Below are 18,276 nucleotides of genomic sequence, written 5' to 3' on the forward strand. Positions count from 1 at the left end.
ACTTCATTACTTGCACATTCTGGCTAGCTTTTGTTATTTAGATAATGGATATCTACTTCAGTGTAAAAGATGAAACATGTTTGGGATATGTTGGTCAGGTCTCTGAACATTTTAAGACATTAAATGTTAATGGTGTAAAATCTGAAGTGTTCTTTTGCATCGTTTTGGAGGTATTGCACAGTGCAAAAATCAAGTTTCATTTTCCTGCATCATAGTGAATTGTGCAAATATTTCCTTTTGTACATATTGACAATGGTGCTGAAAGCATTGAGCTGTCTGTACATGCCAGCGATGCTGTCTTCAAGATACTTGTGTGTAATATTGTCCCTGTTATTCAGAATTGTGATTGATAAAGTTAATAAATGATGCTCAGCTTTGGCATTGCCAAAACTGTAAATCAAGCACTTGCAGGATTTCAGCAGTGTATGTTCCGCTGTCACAAAGCAAGATTAGAAATGTTAATGCATCAATTTAGTGTAGTTGTTGATGCACTTATATGAATAATAAATTTATTAATTGGGTTACAGGTTAATTGGGTAAATTTACATCCATTCAACAATGGTGCTTTGGGATCTGTTAACAGTATTTGTCAATTCTTTACAAAATCTAATCCAAACCAAGGTACAACCATATGAAACCACCAATAAAAGTGTTGAAGTTATGTAGACCTATGTACTTTGAATCTCAGTAGCAACTGACTTGGTAGAAAATGTAATTTATTTAAATTTTGTGGTTAAAAAAAATGGAGTCTATAATTGTTGAAACTGTGTTCTGTCACTAGCTGTTCTTACTGAAATATATGAATAGTTAAAGTTTTTCCTCCCCACCCTGTCCTTGATTCGTAGTTAATGCTAGACTTTTGTGGAAGGCCCAAGCTAGCCAGTGGAACAGTGATTGACTTCAAATTTTCTGTGGTGAACTTGTTTATGCAAAGCTGCTTCACCGGCTTTGAGCTGAAGTGGGCACCAGGCCAATGGGCAATGTGAAATAAATTGGCCAATGTTAGATTTGAGTGGATGCATGCAGTTGAAGATGCAATTTTGCCTTCAGGGACAAATGGTATTTCACAATGCAGTTTCAGGTTATACTTCCATTGTTTGTTAGTGTTGTTCAAAGGGTGAGATGGGCTGGTGAGGAGGAAAGACCAAAAGATCTCCATCAAAAATTTAGTGCAAGGAAATCCAGTGTGATGGCACAAATAAATCCTGTGGCCAAGTAACGGAGTGATACAACGCTCCACCCACTGTTTATTGCTGTCAAAATGGATTTGTGATATGGTTCCACTTTCTGACACTTCAGGGCAACCTCCCCAGAAGACAGTGGTGTACCATTTTTGGCAACAGCTGGTGATCAGGCTCATACACTGTCTACAAAGCATTGGAACAGATGAGCAAGAAGATGGCACACTTAAAGAAATATTTCAAAGGTAAGATTACCCGATAGTACCACGTATCGGGTGGATGGCCCAGAATTGCATGGCACAAATACTGCCTGATCCATGTATATTGCTTGTCCTTGGTGGACCTTCAGACCAATGTGAAGTTATTTTTATTGCACTAATTTATTGCATCCAATTTAATTGCAAACCTCAAAAGTATGCATCTTCAAAATTTAAAGTACAAATTAAAGTGGTACAACAATTGCAGCTTCCAAGGTCATAAAGCTCTTGTTGTAGTTAACCCTGGCCAGCACGATATATTTCACTTTCTGATGCATTCAAGTTGTGTACCTATTCACCTAGATGCATGTACACTTCCAGCCTCCTGCATTAGAACTTTTACCTTGGCCAAAGGCAACAAAGTAATTTGGGGAGTTTGGCCAATGTCAGTCTGAAGTGGATGCATTCAATTAAAGATATAATTTTGCATTCAGGGACAAAAGCTATTTCAAACATAATGCAGTTAGTTTCAAGTTAGACTTTCACTGTTGGTGATGGTCAGAAGGTGAGCTGGGTTGGTGAGTAAAGACCAAAAGGTCCCCATCGTAGTTAGTGTGATGTCACTAAATAAATTATGTGGCCAAGTATTAGAGTGATACAACGCCTTGCCAAATGTTTTGAACAGACCGATGGAAGGCAAAGTTTTGTGAAAACCTCTACCGATGTTATATTTTGATAGGCTGGAGCAGCAATTGCACCTGTTCAATTCACTAACAAAATTCTGATGTTAGTTCTTTCACTGACCTTTCAGGTAATGATTTGAGTTTACCAAGCCTGTTAGGGCATCATTACTCAAAAGATATATGCAATTAACTGTAAAAGGGAGTCATGCAACCCATAAAGTCACATGGTCCTTGTTTCAACTGTTGAAATATTGACAAGCTGTTATCTGACACTTGCAATCTGAACAAGATGCATTTGGAAGCGTGGGCCCTCTTCATGCACATTTAACCCTGAAGACTCTCAGTGCTAAGTGCTAGTAAATTGTACTGAGTATTTCAACATGCATATAAAACTGAAAGTAGTGTGTAACATGATGTTTAAAAACATTATATGAAGGATTGTGTTAACATTTATACCAAACTTAATGAAACACTTTTTAAATGGCTCGCGTCTTGGTTCACTTGCATAAATGAAGCTGGAAAATGAACGACAAATATACTGTGTTTATGATCTGCTTGTGGATCCTTTTGGTTGGTTCTTAAAAACGGAATGACTTTCAAATGACAATGAGTAAATCAAAATTGCAACTGTAACCAAACCCGCACTATAGTGTATACCATCAACAAAATGTACTGCAGATGCTCACGTAGGACACTCCGATAATATCTCCTACGGCTGCTACTATGAGGAAAGAAAATGGGTTCAGGCTAAGCTGCTTACCATTCTGACTTGAAAATATTTTGCTTTGCTGTTCCTGTACTGTTTTTGGATCCAACTCAATGCAACAACATCATAGGAATCTTTTTGCCAGATGGACCTCACAAATTCATAAGGCAACTTGTCACATTCTAGAGACCAGTTAGAGATGGACAATAAATGCTAACATTGCCAGTAAATCTCGGAACCCAAAGAAAAGCTAGTTTTCATCTTATCTAAGTGAATGCTCTGTATATTGATTTTAAATTCACTTTTTAAAACAGTTCTAAACTTCAGTTTTAGAGATTTAGTGACTAGTTCTGCATTAATATTCCTTCCTTTAAAGCAATTCTTTTAACCCAACAAGTGTTTTATCCCGCACATCCTCTGCTTAATAAACCAACTGGTAAGGATTAGGGTGGGAGGAGGCATTCTGTATAAAACTGCCTATGCTTAGAGTTGTAACTGTACACAGGTTCAGGCTTCTACTGGTCAAAGATATATTGAACTCTTGCGCAGCTGATTGCCACTGTACTTCGATGCTGGACTCTCCGGTTTCCTAGGTAGGTAGATTACTATTCCTGTGCCAGGTTGGAACTGATGTAGGAAAACAAATCCATTTGTTTGAAAGTAGAAAGAGGCTGCAGAAAGATGCTAAAAATAACATAATTTGCTACTTTAATTCATTTGCTTATTTATTGTTTTTCATTTTTTCCAGTGTTTTCAAATTTCAATTAAAATGTTTAAATGTATTTAAACATATTTTAAGTTTGGAATGTTTTTGAATATCAGAAATCACAAAATTCAAAAATTGACAGTGCTGAGCCAGGAACTGCAGCGTTACTATTTATCAATTCTCTGAAAGGGGCTTGCTGTTGACAATTGGAAGGCTATGAAACCACGCAGCTTCAGTAATCAGACTGAAGCTGCTTTCTTGAGGATGTTGATGTCAATGGGCGCTCTCACTCCAGGCAAAAATCATGTAGGTTTTGCTATCAGATTGGAGTCAGATTCCTGGGGGAATCTCCAGGAGTCACGGTAGTGGACCTGCACAAGGTAAGAGCAAGTTTAATGAAGTGGAGCTCCGAGCAGCTCCCTGCTTGGTGAAATTTCACTCTGTTTCTTGCGCCTTGTCACGACCTTGCCCCTCGGTGTAAATTGTAATTGACTGCATGCCTCATCATAACTGAGTAATTTAAGGACCAGTGTAAAATACCCTTCAATCTTCAGTCATTCTGCACCACTGAAAGCATTCATTAGTAAATCTGAAGGAAGTGCATTCAGTGCACTTTTATCCGAGGTGCTCTGATTAAACCATGATTTTTCAAGAAGTTAATAATTTCATCCTTTGGTAGATCCCATCAGTTTAGTAATAATTGAATTGGAGATAATAATTTACAGTTGCCTAAAATGCCTTTTCTGCCACGGGGAAAAAATATTGCCCTTTTAAAATATTGAACTTGTGCTTTTCAATATATTAACTTCCTCCTGAATCTTTAGATGTAAGCTAGCAGGTCCCCATATTTTGTCTGATGTCATCATTCTTCCATAATGATAAGGATATCGTAACTGTAAGAATGATTGCAAACCTGCAGATCCCTTTAAACGTTAAGACAGTAGATGATGCTTATCTGGTTCAATAGGACCATGTATGTTTGGGATTGGAGAAATGGCGATCAAATGTTGCTTAATTTGGTTAAGCTTAGAATAATACACATACAGCATTAAAGAAGGAGAAAGAACAGGAATGGTATTTGAAAGTATGTCTCTAAATGTGTACCATGAAGCAATGGATGCTTGATTATGAAACAAGGCATGCAATTTTTGTCCTTATGACTTTGGGCAAGTATCAAATGGAAGAATTATCCAGTTTTGGTCTCCTCACAGGGTTGGTAATTTTGTGTTCTTCAAAATCCTGAAAAGGGTCAGGAAAAGGCCTGCTAGTCTAATTCCTAGTCATGGATGGTGTATTTGATTTGATACACCGCATTTGTTAATTGTTTAGTACAGCCTACATAGTCCAAGGAGTCTTTATCTCTCATTTTAAAATAGTTCTGAAATAGTAGGTGCTACTAATAAATCTTTAAACCTAGGTAGTTCTACAAGCTTAATATCCACATTTGAGGCTTATTTTGTATTTTGATAATTTTGCTTGTCAACTTTTAATTTCCTGGTAGCTCTCTACTTGCTACTAATATGTCAATAGTTTATATGAGTATTAGTCATAGTGTGTATTGGTTTTCCATATTTTCTTTTCTGACTTTTCTTTTTATCATTTTTTTCCAAATTTTCTATTTTGTTGGGTACATCCTTTGAAGAATTGTTTTTCCATTGAATTAAACACTATTACCCAAGCAGATATGTTGAGTTTTATTTGTCAGTTTTCTCTTCCTTTTTAATGTAGGCAATTTTGTTTTAATTATGAAATGATTTATTTCATCACTCTTGACAATACCCCCCACCCACCCACAGAGCCCAATTATACTGCAGTCTCCAAAGAAAATCCTTTAAAGAAGCACCGAGAGCTTAATTTGTTCCTGGGCATGCAAACATAGTGTCAAGGTGCTGAGATCTGTCTGTTGGTAGTTGCAATTTTGTCCTTATGACTTTGGGAAAGTATCAAATGGAAGAATTATCCAGAGCTTACGGTAGTTATGGCCAAGTTGCCAAGGGATGTTCCATTCAGCCACACTACTTGTTCCTCATAAAAAAAAAATTGTGCAGAAGGACTTCTTTGACCACAAGTCAATCAGACAGTAGTCTGCGTGGCATGTCCTCAAAAGGGAAAGCAAACTTTGTGCATTTTGTTAGATTTTTCTCAAAGTAATATGTTACAATGCCTAATCACTAGTATTTTCCAAGAAGCATTGCAACCTTCCTTGGCATTTTAGTGAGAGGCTCAACATGTGCCACCAAGGAGGTCTGGCACAAGATGTCTTTGTCAAGGTGCATCTAGTACATCCTTTTGACCAACAGGTGGTCAACTTGGTGAAAGGCATATTTTTTGAGTGCACAAAGCTTGCTATTGATGCGAGGAACATGGCAGAGCCAAAGGTGTATATTGGCACGTTTCAAAGTCTAGTTCAATGTGTTGAGGGAGACACTGAAACTTCATTAGCAGCCATTAATGTGAAATAGCCACAGTTTAATGTTCTTCCACCATTGCGTGTTGAGGAGCTGGATTAATTGAAGGAACTTTTCTGATACTGCTCATGGAATGTACATGAAAAGAAAATGGAAGTCAAGCTTGATATAATGTAAATCATTTTAGCAACGTGAATGTATTTGTTAGTTATATATAGACACCATTTGTATATCTTACAAAATGGTTTTATTTTGAGACTGGAAATAAGATTTAAAAAAACTACAATCTACAGTGCCCTCCATAATGTTTGGGACAAAGACCCATCATTTATTTATTTGCCTCTGTACTCCCCAATTTGAGATTTGTAATAGAAAAAAGATTACATGTGGTTAAGGTGCACATTGTCAGATTTTATTAAAGGGTATTTGTATACATTTTGGTTTCATCATGTAGAAATTACAGCAGTGTTTATACATAGTCGTCGTGTCCCCCCACCCTCCATTTCAGGGCACCATAATGTTTGGGACACCTGGCTTCACAAGTGCTGGTAATTGCTCAGGGGTGTTTAAATGCCTCCTTAATGCAGGCATAAAAGAGCTCTCAGCACCTAGTCTTTCCTCCAGTCTTTCCATCACCTTTGGAAACTTTTATTGCTGTTTATCAACATGAGGGCCAAAGTGGTGCCAATGAAAGTCAAATAAGCCATTATGAAACTGAGAAACAAGGATAAAACTGTTAGAGACATTAGCCAAACCTTAGGCTTATCAAAATGAACTGTTTGGAACATCATTAAGAAGAAAGAGAGCACTGGTGAGCTTACTAATCACAAAGGAACTTGCAGGCCAAGGAAGACCTCAACAGCTGATGACAGAAGTATTCACTCTGTAATAAAGAAAAATTCCCAAACACCTGTCTGACAGATCAGAAACACTCTTCAGGAGTCGGGTGTGGATTTGTTAATGACCACTGTCTGCAGAGGATTTCATGAACAGAAATACAGAGGCTACACTGCAAGATGCAAACCACTGGTTCACTGCAAAAATGGGATGGCCGGGTTACAGTTTGCCAAGAAGTACTTACAAGAGCAACCACAATTCTGGAAAAAGTTTTTGTGGACAGATGAGACGAAGATTAACTTGTATCAGAGTGATGGCAAGAACAAAGTACTGCCCAAGATCCAAAGCATACCACCTCATCAGTGAAACACGGTGGTGGGGGTGTTATGGCTTGGGCATGTATGGCTGCTGAAGGTATTGGCTCACTTATCTTCATTGATGATACAACTGCTGATGGTAGTAGCATAATAAATTCTGAAGTATATAGACACATCCTATCTGCTCAAGTTCAAACAAATGCTTCAAAATTCATTGGCCAGCAGTTCATTCTACAGCAATTATCCCAAACATACTACTAAAGCAACAAAGGAGTTTTTCAAAGCTAAAAAATGGTCAATTGTTGAGTGGCCAAGTCAATCACTCGATCTGAACCCAATTGAGAATGCCTTTTATATGCTGAAGAGAAAACTGAAGGGAACTAGCCCCCAAAACAAGCATAAGTTAAAGATGGCTACAATACAGGCCTGGCAAAGCATCACCAGAGAAGACGCCCAGCAACTGGTGATGTCTATCAATCGCAGACTTCAAGCTGTCACTGCATGCAAAGGATATGCAAGAAAATACTAAACATGACTACTTTCATTTACATGACATTACTGTGTCCCAAGCATTATGATGCCCTGAAATGGGGGGACTATGTATAAACACTGCTGTAATTTCTACATGCAGAAACCAAAATGTATAAAAATGGCCTTTATTAAAATCTAATAATGTGCACTTTAACCACATGTGATTTTTTAAAAAATTACAAATCTCAAATTGTGGAGTACAGAGGCAAATAAATAAATGAGGGTCTTTGTCCCAAACATTATGGAGGGCACTGTATTAGCTTGTTGGAATGTTTTTTTGGCAGATGGAATACTGAAGTCATCTTACTTCTCCAGGGCATTTAGACTCTCGCCATGAAGACCATATTTAGGTTTCTGTTAGAATCTTGTTTATATTAACCCCATTTTCTTCCCACATTCTCGTTAACGCCAGCTATATTCTCACCTGTCACTCAGCTGTACACTGGGGCGATTTAAACTACCAACCTGTAAGTCTTTGAGATGTGGAAGGAAACTGCAGCACATGCAAAAAATCCATCCATTCGCAGGGAGAATGTAAAAACTTGCAGTACAGGAGGTCAATGCTAAATCTGGGTTTCAGGTGCTGAGAGATGGTGCCTCCTCGAGCCACGCCACTGTGTTGCCCACTGATCTTATTTGAGATATGTTACATTTGAAAACTGCAGTTCTGACAAAGGGTCTCTTCCATTTTGCCAACAGCAACATCCCATTTCAGCATGCACCATGCATACATAATTTAACTTTTTGTATCTTTATACTTTTACTAACTTGATTTGCCTACTGCAATTTGTGTGCGGTGATTAATGCTGGTGCGATTGCTATGTTGAAGTACTCAAAAGCTGATTTTATATTTTGGTCAGCATACAAACAAATTTAAACAATGCATTTGTGAGAATAATAAGGACAAATAACTGGAAATTTCAAATACTTTAATTTTGCATGGAAAAAAATAAAGAAAAATGTCAACAAATTGGAATACGTGAACAGTTGTTCCATCCAAATGAGGATTTGTTCGGCCATAATAATTATTATAAAAGTTAAATCGAGAAATGGGATCTATGTGGTCAACCTGGAGCCTCGTGAGGATCAGCTGTGGAACTGTTGAATGTATCTTCACTTGTTGTGATTATATAAAGTTTTACATGGTGCCCTTAGTTTAGTTTATTGTTGTGTACCGAGGTACAGTGAAAATCTTTTTGTGTTCTATCCATTCGGCAGAAAGACTATACATGATTACAATCAAACCATCCAGAGTGTACAGATACAGGATAAAGGGCTTATCTTTTTGTGCAAGATAAAGTCCAACAAAGTCTGATTAGAGGTAGTCCGAATGTCTCCCAATGAGGTAGATGGTAGGCCAGGACCGTTCTCTAGTTGGTGATCGCTGCCTGATAACAGCTAGGAAGTAACTCCCTGAATCTGGAGGTATGTGATTATGCTGGTTGCTTTGCCAAGGCAGCGCGAGTGTAGATGGGGTCAATGGAAGGGAGGTTGGTTGTGAGCTGCTTATTTCTGTACCTTTTTCATTCTTTACCTCCCCAGTAGTACCTCTTTTCTGTTAGTAGTGAGATTATGAAGCCTCTTGAAAACTAAAGCATCCATAGTTTTAAATCTTTTGATTTCAAATGCTCACCCAACATTCCTCATTTTTATATACTGATGATGTATATTCTGATTGTTTTTCACTTTTTCTAAAGCCACAATAGATGTGAACACATCTATAGTAACAAGTTGATACAGAAGTTCTGTAAAAGAGTGAGGAGCATGAAATGGGATTGATGTGGATGGAGCTTGATGTCTGCTTGACCTTGGTGGGCGGAAGGAAAGTTCAATGCTTTATGACTGATTCTATAAATGGATAATGCTGAAACTCATGTCATTGTGTGATCATAGTGTCAAGAATATAAGCCTCCAAACATTTCTTGTTCATTTGTATTAAGACATTTTTGTTCCTTGTCTTGGAAGTTTGGGAAGAGTATGTGGATCAGTCTTTGGACCAGAATGGAAACCAATGACTATTTATAGTTTGTCTGTTTTTTTTAGACATTCCTTAAACGTTGTGAAATGCAGAATAAATGGCCTTTAATTTAAATTATGGGAAAATAACTTATTTTTTAAAAAGTCTTGTATTTGCTTCTATGGATAACTAAATTTGGTGTAGATCTAGCTAGTCTGTTTTTGATGTATTCATCAGACTGGCTGGTATTTAAACTATGCCCATGTACATTTAAATTACTAGCTTTAAAGAAAATCTGATTAAGCAGCAGCAGTGAGAGTATCACTGGAATGGAAAGTTCATTTGAACTTTAATATTAGTCTTTGTGGTTTTAAAGTTGCTTTGGAAAATTCCTTCCAAATGATTACAAGCTGTGAATGGGAAAGATTTATTTTGCTTTAGCCGAACAACATCTACTGGAATGTTTAAATACCAAGACTTTGCCTGAGAAACCAGATGCTAACATTTTTTGATAAATTTTATTTTTGGGTGTTTTGTTTACACATTTGGACACCATGAGCTAATTGAATACGTGTGACATCAGAAACTTCTCCATTTGTGCCCGTGGGAAACCACATGGGCAATACAATTCATTGTAAAAGTCAAGCAACGTTAGAGATGCTGTGTAATGTTTGTTTTATCTGAATACATATCAATGTATATAAAGACACACAACTTCCAGGATCTTCCAATCTCATGCACCAGTTGTAGGGCAACTTTTCCCAAGTAATGTGTAATAGAATTGTTGAATTGTTTGTAAAGAATTTAATGATTCTGTTTCTCATCAGTCCTCCACCCAATTGCATCTCTCTCCATACAACCTTTTCCAATTACCTTGGTTGTCTTCCTTCTTCCTGATGTCCCTTAAACCAGATAAATTGTTTAAGATTACATTCAGCAGGAATTTCTCCATAATAGAAAATTTTAAGGAAGCTCTATTAAAATTATAACAAAAACAAATTTTGAAAAAATTGTCAATTGTCAATTAAATTGTTTTCCAGAAAAGTATATTAATACATTATGCCCGTTTACGTGAAAATTATAGCAATTCACTTGCATTTCCAATCTAATATACGAATAACAGAACGAATGTGAACTAGTGATCGATGGTGGTGGGCTGAATGGGCTGTTTCTATGCTGTATTTCTAAGCACCCTTTGAGTAAAGGACCCACTGACTTCCTGCTCTGTATTTCAGAATTCATACATTCTTTTGTCTCTGTTCTGGCTCTCTAAATACTCCAGTTCACTCATTGACCAGATCATTTTGCTTGCAGCATATCCCCATGGTCCCCCTGGTTTATCCTATGTGACATTTTGCTTTCCCCACCCTCCTTGCATCTTTACAAGTGTCTCATTCCCAGGTTTGACACAGGGTCTTCAATGGGCAACATTGGTGCTGTTTCTTTTTTCACTGATGTGGGCTCTCCTGCCAAGTGTATCCAGCATTTTAAAAAAATAAAAAAATTATAATCACCACCGAGTCCTCTGTCTTTCGTATGGGTCATAGCTGGGTGATGTTCAACTTTTCCCACTTGTGAGATTGATTATCAAATGTCATCGCCGGTCCTACCATGTTCATCCTGTATATTGGAACACTGTGATGCAGATGAAGTACAATTTCACAACAAGAAGTTTTATTGTTATTTTCCTAATATTGCCTGTCAAATCTTAATGCAAATTGCAATGTGTATACTCTTGAGGTATTTGTTTATTATTGTATGTGTACTGAGAAACAGTAAAAAGCTTTGTTTCCCTGCTCTCCAGTCAAATTGCAGTAGATCAAGGCTGTCTGGGAGGCTGCAGTTAATGTACGCCAGGACCAAACTCAAACACTTCATGTTAGTGGATGCCAGGTCCACTAGATGGTGATCATTAGGGCATGCTATTTTGCTTTTCTCTTGTACTTGGGTGATGGTGGTCTTAAGGCAGATAGGAGGCATAACATGGAGTAGGGAGAGGTTAAAGATGTCTGTGAATACTCATGCCAGCTGGTCCGCACAAGTCCTAAGAACGCGACCAGACACTTCATTTGGACAAAAGATAGCCACAAAATGCTACAGTAACTCAGCGAGTCAGGCAATACCTCTGGAGAAAATGGACCCTTCAGAAGGATCCTGACCTGAAACATCACCTGTTCATTTTCTCCGGAGATGCTGCCTGACCCGCTTAGTTACTCCAGCACTTTGTGTCTATCAGCCAGTATTAACCAGCATCTGCAGTTCCTTCTTGCTCCATCCAAACGAGTTGCTTTCTGCAGGTTCACTTTCAGGAAGGACGATCTGACATCTGTGATGGCGACCCTGGATACCGGTGCATCCGAGGCCGTCGAGGCGGATCACATTGTATGAAGCCATGTTAGAGTGTGCAAAGTGAGTTTGGGTGTGCTCTGAAGGGTGTGTGTGGTAATTGATGTGGTACCTACATACTGAGTGCACTGATAAGCACATAATTAAATGCATCTCAGTGACAGAAATAGCAATGTTTTCATGTTTTTATTGATGCAGATTGTACGTTCCTCATGTACAAAAGAAAGTGTTATGCAAATTTGTTGGGGCAGGTAGCCAGATGTATAATTAAAAGCTGGCATATTTTTAAAATTAAGACTGTCCTTGTGGAAAAAGTGGCTGTGCAAAATTACTTTGGAAAGAAAGCATTATAATTCTGCCTGTATAATATGGATTATTCATCGTATCAAGGTCTGAAAGCCAATTATGACTGAGATATGAACTGGAGTCTCCTAGTTGTTTTTATTGCAGATTTACAATGCCTAAATAAAACCAAACTATAGCTAGTATTTGTTGAATACAATGCAATAGGTGTACGGAGGCAATTTTTAGTTAACAAAATGTTGATACAATTTTAATTGTTTAATCACTTTGGGTACATTTTTAGGGTGGCATGATGGTGCTATCGATGTTGAGTTTGCACGTTCTTCCAGTGACTGCATGAGTTTCCTCCAAGTGCTCAGGTTCCTCCCACACCCCAAAAACGTCTGGGTTTGTAGGTTAATGGCCTCAGTGAATTGCCCTTAGTGTAGGAATTGGATGCAACCAAATGGAATAACATCGAATCAGTGTGAAAAGCTGATCGATGGTCAGCGTGGGCTGAAGATCCTGTTTCTATGCTATGTCTTTCAATCAACTCTATTTTAAAACCCACATTTTGACATTTGATGTCCTCAATCTAAGAATTAAAATCAGAGCAATGCCACTTTCTAAATTAATTTTTGATCATCACAAGTTGCTTTTTGTAGTTGTTGACCTTGCTCCTGTTCTCCAAATATAACTTTAAAATAAGAAAACTGCAGTAAAGTTGGCATTTGAAAAGAAATTAACAGCTAAGGGACAATGGTCAGGTATGAGTGCAGTACTTTAAATAGAGCCGGAGTAAAAATGTATCTTTTGTATTCTGCAATCCTCCCCCTTCAGATAAAGGTCATAGCTGTAACTCAAGTCCAAAGAATAACTTGAGTTAATTTATCATAGCCTGGCTATCACCTATTGCAGTAGATATGTTATCTATTAGTATATTTGCATATTAGTTCATTTCCTTTCACAGCAAGGTTTAAATGGATATTTATGTTGGGGAAACATAGCTTAAAGGTCCTGTAAAAGGTGAGCTTGAGTGATCTCCGAGAAGTTGGAAGGGTCTCGACCCGAAACGTCACCCATTCCTTCTCTCCTGAGATGCTGCCTGACCTGCTGAATTGCTCCAGCATTTTGTGAATAAATACCTTCGATTTGTACCAGCATCTGCAGTTATTTTCTTACACTCCAAGAAGTTGGAAATTATCTGCTCTGAATGAATAGAAAACAGGAATATCTCAAGTTTTGTCTCTAAAAAGATCTTCAGTATGTTGCTTTTTGGAAATAAAATAATTGATAACCCATAATTGGAGTTAGAAAGACAAGCTTTACTCTTTTACATGTGGCAGATGAAAATTACCAGCTTTTGCAATTAACTGCAACACTTTGTATGCATCACCTGTGGTAATAAACTCACATTTACCAAAACTATGAAGAGAATTGTATTTCAGATAAAAATATCAATTTCCTCTTTGAAAATGATCACAATGTAGGGCCATTGTTGCAGCACATTGTTTTTTACCAGGTGTTGATAATTAATTTTATCTGGGAGTGCAGTGTAGAGAATATTTCATATAAATTGCAAAATCTTTGTCATTAGAATTTGAGTTTATTTGATTCTTTGTGCGTAAGCAACCATAGTTCTAAAATGCTGAATAGTGGCCCAGTTCACATGGAGTTAATTTATTAGAGGGTGAAATGAGCAGAAATGAACTTGGCCATCACGGCATCAGATGTGAGCTGAAGTAATTTGAGTATAGAAGTTGGGAGGTCATGTTGCAGTTGAAAAAGGCATTGGTGAAGCCGCATTTAGAGTATTGTGTTCAGTTCGGCGCACCATATTATAGGAAAGATATTGTTAAGCTGGAAAGATTACAGAGGATTTATGAGGATGTTGCCAGAACTGGAGGGTCTGAGCTATAGGGAGAGATTGGGTAGCTGGGACTATTCCTTGGAGTGCAGCAGGAGGATGGGGAGTGATCTTAGAGGTGTATAAAATTATGAGAGGAATAGATTGGGTAGATGCACGGAGTCTCTTGCCCAGCATAGGTGAATCTAAGACCAGTGGACATAGGTTTAAGGTGAAGGGGAAAATATTTAATAGGAATCTGAGGGGTAACTTTTTCACACAAAGGGTGGTGGATGTACGGAACAAGCTGCCAGAGGAGGAGGTTGAGCCAGGGACGATCCCACCGTTTAAGAAAGTTAGACAATTACATGGATAGGACAGGTTTGGTGGGATATGGGCCAAATGCAGGAAGGTGGGACAAGTGCAAGTGAGAGATGTTGGCTGGTGTGGGCAAGTTGGGGCGAAGGGCCTGTTTCCACGCTGTATCGCTCTACGACTCTATAAGTATGTCTCAAATCATCCAAAAGTGGCCTTTCAATGAAACGCAACCCAATCTTCATAATTTAATTATTTATTCACAGTTGGAAGCAACCCATTGAAATTGCACAATACCATCTCTATGTTGCTTTAATATCCTTGTATTATGGGGACTAAAAAGAGCACACCCCACAACTGCTTTCATAAGATTAAATTAGATTCATGGTATTCTTGGGTTTCAACAATTGCTTTAAAACCTAATATTTAATTGAATTTACCCATTTGAAGGTTTTAATGTTTATATCCGAAACCTAATGTCACTACAGAATCCACTCATGCCATTTTTTAATGAAATGTACTTACTTTCAATGAATCACCCTAAATTCTATTTAGTACATTTTTGCTCCATTCTAGCCACTTCATCAGTTTTGTATTTGCAGCTCTTTTGATGCTCCTGTTTTAATCTCTTTTCAAATTTGAACACAATTTCCTTTTGGCTTGATGCCAAGTGATTTATCACAGAAGTAGTCCTCGTGGGCAGAACCCCATGGGACACTGCTATAAAAAACAACACTGCAAATAATTTCAGAATTAGGAGGCATTCATACACCTCCATCCCTTATCAGGAGGTTAAGTTTATTATATGCCCACGAACAGTAAAGTGCAGGTACAATGAAAATCTTAGCTTACACTGGCATTACTTGCCGACATTTGTACAACGCACAAAACAAAATTATATACAAATTATTATTTGGTGACAAAAGGCGCCGGAGACTCAGGTTCGATCCTGACTACGGGTGCTGCACTGTATGGAGTTTGTACGTTCTCCCCGTGACCTGCGTGGGTTTACTCCGAGATCTTCGGTTTCCTCCCACACTCCAAAGACGTACAGGTATGTAGGTTAATTGGCTGGGTAAATGTAAAAATTGTCCCTAGTGGGTGTAGGATAATGTTAATGTACGGGGATCACTGGGCGGCACGGACTTGGAGGGCCGAAAAGGCCTGTTTCCGGCTGTATGTATATGATATGATGATATGAAGAGCAATACTGTGCATAAACACAATAGTGTGCATCAGTGCAAAACCCAATTAAAAAAGGTCCAAGGTAGTGCAAGAGGTGAACCATAGTGTTCCATTATCGAGGTAGGTTAGAGTTGTGCAGATTGGTTCAAGAACCTGATAGTTGTAGAAAATTAGCTGTTCCTGAACCTGGTAGTCTGGGGCTTAAGTCTAAAGTCCATACCTTCTGCCCAGTGGTAGAAATGAGAAGCAGGCATATTTCCTTCTCCCCTGACTCAGTCTGAAGAAGGCTCTCGACCAAAAACATCACCTATTCCTTTTCTCCAGAGATGCTGCCTGATTCCAGCATTTTGTGTCTATCTTGATGATAGATGCAGGTTCCTGTGGCACCATCTCATGTAGATGCTTTTGATGGCGTGGGGTGCTGTGCACATGATGAATCACACTTGGTCGACCAGTCTCTGCAGCTTCTTGTGTTCCCGTGCACAATGCAACCAGTCAGGATGCCATCTACAATGAAATGCCAAATCTCTTTAAACTTCCAAGAAAGTAGAGGTACTAGGGTAATTTATTTGTGATCACATCTATGTGTTGAGCCCGGCCACCCAAGATTTGAACACCTAGGAATTTGAAGCTGCTAACTCATTCCACCGTTGTCCCACCATTGAAACCTGCCACGTGGTCTCCCGACTTCCCTTTTCTAAAGACAGCGATTAGTTTACTGATTTTATTGTCAATGAGCAAGAGATTGTTATTGCAGCACCACACAACTCTGTTCTGTCTTGCTCCTGTACGTTGACTCATCATTATCTGTGATTCGGCCAGTTTGTGCAACCAAAAAAATGGATTTATTAAAATAATATTCACCTTGTAGCCAGTTGTGGATTTAATTTCCTCCCTAGCATCCAGCTAATGAATGGGCTATATTTTGGTGAAGTTGTACAAGAGTATATTTATATTAGTCCACTGAATTTGATTAGTTCTATGGGAATGCCTTTTTAAAATTTTGTTTATTAAGTTTGACAATACAATAAATGTGCATAAAGAATTATTTAATTTGATCAAGTGTTGCTCAGATTTAATGCAATGTGACATATTTTAAATCTAATGTAAACGTTTTATTCCTCCCTGTCCTATGGCCTCTTGTTTACACAAATTCTGTTAATGGATGTGGTTACAGATTTCTGAATTTGTACAAGAAAGTGTTTCTCTCTTTATATTTAAGTAAACTCAGCCCTTCAGATAAGCGCATGTATTACATTGATTTACATTTTTTTCCTCTATCTTTAGGTAAATCCCACCTGGCGATAGTACAGAGAGTGAACAATGAAGGGGAAGGAGATCCATTTTATGAGGTGCTTGGTATTGTCACGCTCGAGGATGTAATTGAAGAAATAATCAAATCTGAGATCTTGGATGAAACTGATTTATATAGTGAGTGATCTTGGTGCTATCCCCTTCCTGTCCTGTAGCATGCAAATAATTTTTGTCATGAAACATGTTTCTTTTCGAGGGGAGGTATGAACAAGAACTTTTGTGATATTCTTCCTTGATCACCATCTTGTCTACATAGCTTAGAATATGCAGCTAGTTCCAGTGCCATATGCTTGTTGAGATAAATTTCCCCGGTGTGGGACGAATAAAGGAATATATTATATTATATTATTTTTGTCAATGCACTCTCAATACTGCAGAGTTCTGCGGTTATAGTAGGCAACCATGATCAATGCCCTCATGTTTTACAGAGACTTAGGCTACATTAACAGGGACCTCAAAGCACTGCAGAAATATCACTAATGCTATCTTTGCAAAATCCTCAAAATGCCAGCTGGATAAACAAGCCAATGTCAGCGTCCCTTTTCAAGCAATTGGGTGTTGGCGAAAACTCCGTTTATCATCAAAAAAACCACTGGGTCGTCTAGTGTTAAATGAAAATCACAGAACAATCACTTTAATATCTCATCCAAAAAATACTTTTGTGTGCATCCATAGAACATAGAAAATAGGTGCAGGAGTAGGCCATTCGGCCCTTCGAGCCTGCACCGCCATTCAATATGATCATGGCTGATCATCCAGCTCAGTAGCCTGTACCTGCCTTCTCTCCATACCCCCTGATCCCTTTAGCAAAAAGGGCCACATCTAACTCCCTCTTAAATATAGCCAATGAACTGGCCTCAACTACCTTCTGTGGCAGAGAATTCCACAGACTCACCACTCTCTGTGTGAAGAAATGTTTTCTCATCTTGGTCCTAAAAGACTTGCCCCTTATCCTTAAGCTGTGACCCCTGGTTCTGAACTCCCCCAACATCGGGAACAATCTTCCCGCATCTAGCCTCTCCAACCCCTTAAGAATTTTATATGTTTCTATAAGATCCCCCCTCAGTCTTCTAAATTCCAGCGAGTACAAGCCCAGTCTATCCAGTCTTTCCTCATATGAAAGTCCCGCCATCCCAGGGATCAATCTGGTGAACCTTCTCTGTACTTCCTCTAAGGCAAGAACGTCTTTCCTCAGGTTAGGAGACCAAAACTGCACATAATACTCCAGGTGCGGTCTCACCAAGGCCCTGTACAACTGCAGCAGAACCTCCCTGCTCCTAAACTCAAATCCAATTTGTGGGTCTTGGACAGACATCATCTCAAAGAATACATTTTCAGCTAATTGAACTAAGTTGATTTAATATCTTCTACCTGCTGTCATCCTGTTCCTTTTCTCTCCTTCCTCTTATTTTCCATGCCACCCTACAAATTCCCATTTCCTTCCAACCCTGTCCTTTCCACCCTT

The 18,276-nt window shown here is 38.5% G+C and overlaps 1 protein-coding gene across 3 annotated transcripts in view; it reads left to right on the forward strand.

The window, feature by feature from the left end:
• The window catches only part of LOC144601324 (metal transporter CNNM2-like), a 117,933-nt gene that overhangs the window by 69,961 nt on the left and 29,696 nt on the right, over positions 1–18,276 (forward strand). For all 3 annotated transcript variants that reach the window (XM_078413367.1, XM_078413368.1, XM_078413369.1), the window contains exon 2: positions 16,785–16,928. In XM_078413367.1, the coding sequence (XP_078269493.1) occupies positions 16,785–16,928 (144 nt within the window). The remainder of the gene's footprint in view (positions 1–16,784; positions 16,929–18,276) is intronic.

Source organism: Rhinoraja longicauda, chromosome 16 (assembly GCF_053455715.1).
Source record: "Rhinoraja longicauda isolate Sanriku21f chromosome 16, sRhiLon1.1, whole genome shotgun sequence".
NCBI classification, from domain to species: Eukaryota; Metazoa; Chordata; class Chondrichthyes; order Rajiformes; family Arhynchobatidae; genus Rhinoraja; species Rhinoraja longicauda.